The 7,534-nt window shown below is 50.4% G+C and overlaps 1 protein-coding gene across 5 annotated transcripts in view; it reads right to left on the bottom strand.

Moving 5' to 3' along the window:
- Positions 1–507: 507 nt before the first annotated feature.
- HNF4A (hepatocyte nuclear factor 4 alpha) overlaps positions 508–7,534 on the bottom strand; it is a 33,250-nt gene continuing 26,223 nt past the window's right edge. For 3 of the 5 annotated variants that reach the window (XM_082858249.1, XM_082858245.1, XM_082858246.1), the window contains exons 9-10: positions 4,825–4,977; positions 508–3,768 (exon numbers count right to left, since the gene is read on the bottom strand). In XM_082858249.1, the coding sequence (XP_082714375.1) occupies positions 3,626–3,768; positions 4,825–4,977 (296 nt within the window). In that variant the 3' untranslated portion in view covers positions 508–3,625. The remainder of the gene's footprint in view (positions 3,769–4,824; positions 4,978–7,534) is intronic. The other 2 variants (XM_082858247.1, XM_082858248.1) reach the window with 1 other exon arrangement.

Raw genomic sequence — 7,534 nt, 5'->3', positions numbered from 1 at the left:
GTCCACACTCACAAAGTCCCCTGGGGTGGGCACTCTCTGTGCACCTCATATACACGGCAGCTCTTGTAGCTGCTATGATCTCATTCAAGTCCATCCTGACAACACCCCTGGAGGGAGGGAGCGGGGGCTTCCCTGGTGGCGCAGTGGTTAAGAATCCACCTGCCAATGCAGGGGACACGGGTTCGAGCCCTGGTCCGGGGAGATCCCACATGCCACAGAGCAACTAGGCCTGTGAGCCACAACTACTGAGCCCCTGTGCCACAACTACTGAAGCCTGCACGCCTAGAGCCCGTGCTCTGCAACAAGAGAAGCCACCGCAACGAGAAGCCCGCGCACCGCAACAAAGAGTAGCCCCTGCTCGCCGCAGCTAGAGAAAGCCCGCGTGCAGCAACAAAGACCCAACGCAGCCAGTAAATAAATTAATTAATTAAAAATAAAAGAACTACCCGACTATTCTCATTCTTATTTCTAACACCTGAAAGGAAGAAAAGACACCCATCCAAGGACTTAGAAAACATATGCGCCATTTATTATTTTTTATAAACTTTTGTTAAAACACACAAGAGTAAGAAATCTTTTTTGCTTCTTTGCCCCATTGGGTGGCAGTGACAGGGGCTCAGGGGACAGCACAGGACCCAATGGCATCCACACCCACTGGAAGATGCTCATCAGTCTGGCGGGACACAGCCCACTTCCAGAAATGCTCGATGTAAATTTCAAAATTCGTCACAATCAAGGCAAATCACAGAGTGACTTGGCAAAAGTAATTGGCTTGGTCATCACAAGAAATCGAGGAGCGTCCATTTCCGACGGTCTGCTCCCCTTTGTCCACCCTCAGGAGAGCCATGTGGGTTCTCGAAGCTGCTGAGAGCTGCCTAGAGAAGGGATTGGCTCAGTGGAGGAATTACAGGGTCTGTGCCTGCCCTCCCAACCCTCTTTTAGTCCATTAGATCTTATGTTTTAGGACCACGACTCAGGTAGTGAAGAAAAAAAAAGAGATCTTCCAATGTGGTGTCGTGTCCTCAGCTTAGAGTCAGAAAACTAAATTCTCTTTGTTTTGTGTTTCCTGCGTTGCAATAACATTATTAAAGTAGAATGGATTTCTCCTCCAGGGAGGTTGATTTGGGACCGAGAACTAGCCCCCTGGCCCAGAAGAGTGTTACTGTTAAAAGCCAATGCTACCCAACCCCACCCATGGGAAATTCTTATCTCAGCTTTGCTCCCATGACGGATAGAGGCCTGGGCAACACTGGGGTGGGGGTGGGGTGGAGGGGCAAAGAGGGGGAATGACAATTACCAAAAATGATTCCAGTTTCCCTACCTTGCCCCAGACTAGTCTGAGCGCCCTGGCTGGGGTTTCTGGGGAAGCGCCCCAGGAATAAGGGGTGGCTGAGGAAGCATGGAGCTCCCCAAGCAGGAGACAACCTCTCCTGGGACTGGGGACTCGTCTTGGTGGAGCGGGAAAGCCAACCCTGATAGCACTGGAGACGCAGCAATTGCCCTTGGACACCTGCCCCAATACCCGTCATGCCTCTTTCACAAAAAGGAACAATGACTAATGGTGAAATCTGGGGGCACTGGGGTGCTGCCCGCATCCACTCAGAAGGGTCAGCCCTGGGTGGAGGGTAGGTCGTCAGTCTGACTGTTCACTCTCCTCCCTAAGCACAGCTCCAATCCCAGGACACATCTCTTTAATTCCTACTGGCCAGCGGCACTTTTCAGAATTTTCCCAAAGCCTCCATAATTCTGCATGGATGAGGTGCTGGCTCTTCCATCCCGGGGTTTAATGGCTCCAGAAGGTACCCTGAGTGATGCTCCACAGAACAGGTCTCAAATCTAATCCTTCTTACCTCTCCCTTGCTCCCACCCAAACCATCCCACCTCTAGAATGCCAGCTCACATTGGTCTATCTCCCAATGCACCGCTGAATGCCCCTTCCCCAGACTTGGGGAGTGAAGACAAAAGGGATCCAGGAGCCATGAATTCTCCTTGTTTATCAGCACACAGGATTCTGGACCCGAAGTGGACTTTAGGGCAGCCTCAGGCCAATCTTAGTCCTGGGGGTGGGCAGGCCTCCTGGGAAGAATGACGCTTCGGCTTCTGAGGCTGCTGAAGGGGGCAGGAAGTCCCTCCACTCAATCCCAGTGAGGACAGAAGGGCCTTTTCACAGAAGATTTTCAGCCACCGAGGTTAAGAGCTCCTGATCCGGGCAGACCTGGGATCAAGTCTTGGTCACATACTAGCTGTCTGAGTTTCAGAAACATGGCTTAACCTCTTAGATCTCAATTTCATCTTCACTAACGATCTCTGGGTAGGAGAGAGGATGACAGGAGATGGTGCAGGTCAAGTGCCTTAAGACAGTGCCGGGAGGAAGCACTTGAGACAGACCCTGTGGAATAATTCCTCCTTGCTGCCACTCTGACCTGAGGTTCACCCATCTATCTGTCTTCTCCATCCCCAGCTTCATCTCTCTCACCTGGATGACATCATCAGGCCCCATGTGATGTCTCCGCTCCCTCCCAAACTTCCCACCTCTGTAGGACTGCGGTCTTCAGCGCCTGAAAGCTCAGCTCACTGCACATCACTCCCCGGCTACTCACAGCCTGTGGACCCAAGTCGTCAAGTCTCGGTCTGGCATTCACGGTCCCCAGGCTGTCCAGCGTGCCCCCTCTGCTCCAGACCGCCCCGTCTTTCATCATCTCCCTCCACACCCTCCTTCTTACCTCCCCGCCTTGCCCGGGCTGTTTGCTCTTCTTTGGAACGTCCTGTCTCATCTGCTCCACCAGCTGGAATCCAGCCCTTCCTTAAAGGCCTGGCACACAGTCTACCCCCTGCTACCTTCTCTGACCACTCCAGCCCTCCCCCCAGCTCCTGGCTGCAGTGTCCACCCTGGACTGTTCTCTCATTTTTGGCCGCCTGTAGGGATCATCACTCTGACTCAAGGGCTCCACTCAAATCCCTGAAGAAGGAAAGAGCCAGGGGTTAGAGGAGAAATGGAGTCTCCCTTCTCGACAACCTCCTACACTGCTCCTAGCTCCAGTCAGTGCTTTTAAAATGCTCCCGGGATGACTGGGGGAGTTGTTTGCAAGTCTTCCTCAGCCTCTGGAGAGGTGGCTTTGGAGATATTAGGATGGCTGAGGAAGGTGACAGTGGCGGTTAGGACAGCAGAAGAGGGATGGGTAAGGTGCCCCCGTCTGACCCAGCCTAGAAGGGCTCTGTGTCTGACAATGTGGCAGTACTAGGGACGAAGTACCAATCTGAGTGGGGAGGGAGCCATGTTTAAGCAAGGTCTTGTGTCGTCTCCAGGCAGCGATCCTCTAGGGGTGAAGAAGTTGGGGTGAAGGATGAAGGGAAGGCAGTGGCGTCGGCAGGAGAAAAGTTGTCCGAGGCAGCGGAGGATGTTTCAACGGGGGTCTCCCCAAGTCACAGCCCCGTCACCAGAGCGGGTAGTGAAGGGTGGCAGTGGGACGTGGCCCCTAGCCCAAGTTCTAGGGCCCTCGCCCTTTCCATTACTGCTCTGGGACTGGCCCTGTTGTCACAGCTTTCTTCGCTGTGACCAAGTGACCATCAGGGGCTCTCTGAGGGGGCCGGGGGGCTGGCAGAGCCCCCTCCCCCTAGTGACTTGCTAGATGACTTCCTGCTTGGTGATGGTCGGCTGTGGGATTGCAGAGGGGGGCTTGACGATTGTGGCGATGGCTCCTGGCAGGAGCTTGTAGGGCTCAGACCCCGAGCCACCTGGCGGCGAGGGCTGTGGAGTCTCAGGGGTGGCTGGAGGGATAGAGAGACAGACAGGGGCTGCTCAGAATGCCAGCCCTTTGGGGAGTAAACGAAGAGTCCTGGGAAAGTTCGTCCCCCTCTCTGAGACTTAGTTTCCTCTACCACAAAATGAGAGAATTAGACTAGATTCTCTCTAAGGTCTCCTACGGCCCAAACCTTCTGAGTCCCAGATCACCAAGTCTAAGTTCCATGAGGTCTGGAAGGCTGTGGCTGGGTCAGGTTCTGTGGTCAGAACCTTTTGCCCAAGTCCCCATAGCCCCCATCTCTTCCACCATTTGATATGGAGACTTCAGCTGCTGCTCTCAAACCAGAGCCCAAGTTGACTCTCCCTATGGACAATGGGACATGTGACAGGAATATCCTTTCTTGGAGAAAAGGAACAGCAGTAGATGCGACCCAAGGGTCTGGCTAACTGGTTCAAAAAATACCATTTCTTTGACCTTGAGGCAGCTGAGTAACAGAAACTAACAGCCCCAGCGCCATTACCAGTTCAGAAAATAATTTTGACTATGACCCACTTGGCCAACTTTATTCAATGCCGGCTTTCCCAAAGAACAATCTCAGTGAAATGCAACCTCATCTTAGTGGGCCACCTCATCCCAATGATAATCTTACTCTTTGAAGAACTTTGCCCGATGACAAACTCACTCTTGGGAGATATCACCTCAGAGGACAATCTAGCCCAGTGGAGGTTCTCATCCAATGAATGGTCTCACCCAACTGCCTAATGGATAGCCTTACCCAATTGGGCAGTCTTACTTCAATGAACAATTTTACCTAGTGGACAACATCACCTAATGGAATTCTCACCCAATGGGCAGCCTCACCCAGTGGATTGCCTTATCCCAAGGGCCGCTTCATTCAGTGGAGACCGTCCATCACCTCACTGAATAAACAGCCTTCACAATGGATGTCTCACCTCTCATTCCCTACCCTGGAGCACAGAGAACTGTTTTATCCCATTTCCCATCTTCTAGACCCGACCTTCTCCAGATTCCCTCTTAGGCCCCAACCTCACCCCTTCCTGGGTAAAGCCCAATTGCCCACCTGCCTGCCCCCTGGGTCGGGGCCACTCACACATCTGTCCGTTGCTGAGGTGAGCAGGCATCGTGTTGGCAACAATGACGTTGGTGCCCATGTGTTCCTGCATCAGGTGAGGGTGCAGGGGGTGATGGGCATGAGGTGCATCACTGGAGGACCCTGCAGGTAGAAGGGGTACTCGGTGAGGATGAAAGAGTCTGGGATAAAGTCCATGGGCCTTGAGGCACCATCTTCCTCCAGTGTGGCCGATCAACCTGCCCATCCAATACTGACAGTGCCTATTGGGTTCCTATTTCCAGGTTAGTAAACTGGGGCTTCCATTCCTATCCACAGGCTTCATGAAGGTATGGAGAGGACACAAAAACCAAGAGAATAAAGTGATTTGAAAGAAACAAGGAGCATCTAAAGAAGCTGTGAGATCATTTAAATATTGCAGCAAGCACTGTATTGATTACATGTTAATATAATGGATTCAATCAATGGCTCTCAAAGCTCCTTGGTGTGCAAGTCCTTCAACCATTTGGTCCCAACTCACCATTAAGCCTCATCCCCTATATCTGAAGCCCAAATGACCTACTTATAGCATCGATGTGTCCCCTGTACTGTCCTAGCTCTGTGCTTTTGCTCCTGTGTCACTTCCACTAAAGAAGCCTTCTACCTCCCCTTCTCCCGCTCCCCCAATATCCCTAAGTCCAAATTCCAGCTCACAGATTTCCTCCTTTGGGAAGCCTCTCCTGATTCTCCCCAGTCCAGTAGTAAGTAAACCTCTCCTTCCTTGGAATTCCCATCGTCATTTATCTGTAACCCATCTTTTAGGAACAATCACTTCTGTCTGTGAGCATTACAATTACAGGTGTATTTTTCTTCTCTCTTTGAGGTCCTAGCAGAGTGTCTGGAACACAGTAACTGCTTCAAAAAATGTGTCAGAGAATGACAGTACCATATATATAAGGTCTGGTAATAGGCTATGTTCACTAATATGACAATGATGGAATTTTAGGGCTTGCAAGGGGACTCTAAAGTGTACCTGTTTCAGTGATAGCTATCAATTATTGAGCACCTGTTATGTGCCAGGTACTGCTTTATAGCACTTTTCATGTTTGACATAATTTAATCCCCACAACAATCCTGTACAGTGGGTATCATTATGAACCCATTCTACAGATGAGATTATAGGACCCGAAGAGATTAATTATCTTACTCATGTTTATCTGGCAACAGAACACAAGTTCCTTCCTGACCCTGATCTCAGTGACACCTGATTCATTATGACCCCATATTCACAGGGTCAAAGTGAGAACGAAATGAGTTACCATATGACAGTGGTTCTCAGCTGGGGGTGATTTTGGTCCCGCAAGGGACCTTTGAAAATATGTGAATATTTGTCACCACTGGAGTGATACTGGCATATCTGGGGTAGAGGACAAGCATGTGGTTAAACAAGGTACAGAAGAGCCCCCTCAGCAAAGAATTGTCCAGTCCCAAGTATCCGCTGAGGTGGAGAAACCTTGTCCTTGGCCATCACCAGTAACTGTGTCGCCTCCAAAATCTTAAGTTCAATCATCTTCACTTAGACCCTGCCTCTTACCTTTCCAGCTCACTTCCTCTAGTACCACCACTGCAAAACTTCTTCAGCCCTATTGACACTGTCATTTCACTGACCCCCACTTTTCACTGTTGTCACCCATCCGTATTCCTCTTAGTTCAGCCAAGATTCCGTGGTACATCGTTATGATCACCCCCTTGCAATCATCCTCAGCTCTCTCCCAGGTCCCCTTCTTAGCAAAACACTTTCAAAGGGCGGTATACTCTTGCTATCTCCACTTCTCCACGTTCCAACTCACTCACTCTGTAATACCCGCTCCCCTGCCTCAAATCTGGTTTCCTTTCCCACGGTCTTCTGACACTGCTCTCAACACAATCGCCAAGAGCCTCCTTCTCCCTCCTGTGGCATTTAACACAATTAAATGTCTGTCCCCACTCAAACACACTCTCCTCTTGGATTCTGGGACTCTCCCTGGCTTTTCTCCTATCCCCCCGGCTAGTCTTCCTCTATCTCCTTCTTTGGCACCTAGTTTCTGGGACACCATGAAGCTGCCTCTCATCCTCACCTTTGGGCTTGTTTGAGCAACAGAGTCAAACATGCATCTGCCTCCTGGATAACTCAACCCAGATATCTAACAGTCATCTCAAGCTTAACTAAAGTCTAACATGGATTCCTCACCACCACCACCATCCCCAGCCTCCAGCTGTTTTTTCTCAGTCTTTCCCATCTCAGTAAATTACTCCACCACCATTCCCCTTCCTCAAAGCAAACATGTAGGTTTCATCCCTGACGCTTCGCATTCCCCTCACCGCCCCCATCTGATCAATCAGCAGATCCTGTGGGTTCTTCCTCCAAATAGATGTTCAAGTTCATCTATGCTGATCAATTTCCAGTCATGCCTTAGTCCTAGCCTCCTTGTCCTTCCCCTGATTGGAGACAGTGACACGTCTCAGGGGTCTCCTGTCTCCACTTTGCTCCCCTGAAATTCACTTTCTACCCAACAATCAGGATAGTTTGTTTAAAACATTAGTCTGATTTTTCAGTCTTTTTATAAGAGTAGTGATGAGAATACAGTGCAAATTTCTGACCATAGCCTCTAAGACAATGTTTATGAGTTGGTTTCTGCTCGATCTCTACCTTTATCTCATGTAACTCCTCCCGTCTCACAGC

The sequence above is a fragment of the Leucopleurus acutus genome (genome assembly GCF_964270905.1).
Source record: "Leucopleurus acutus genome assembly, chromosome: 16".
NCBI lineage: Eukaryota > Metazoa > Chordata > Mammalia > Artiodactyla > Delphinidae > Leucopleurus > Leucopleurus acutus.
The sequence above is the reverse complement of the archived record's forward strand: the minus strand, read 5'-3'. Positions and strand labels throughout refer to the sequence as shown.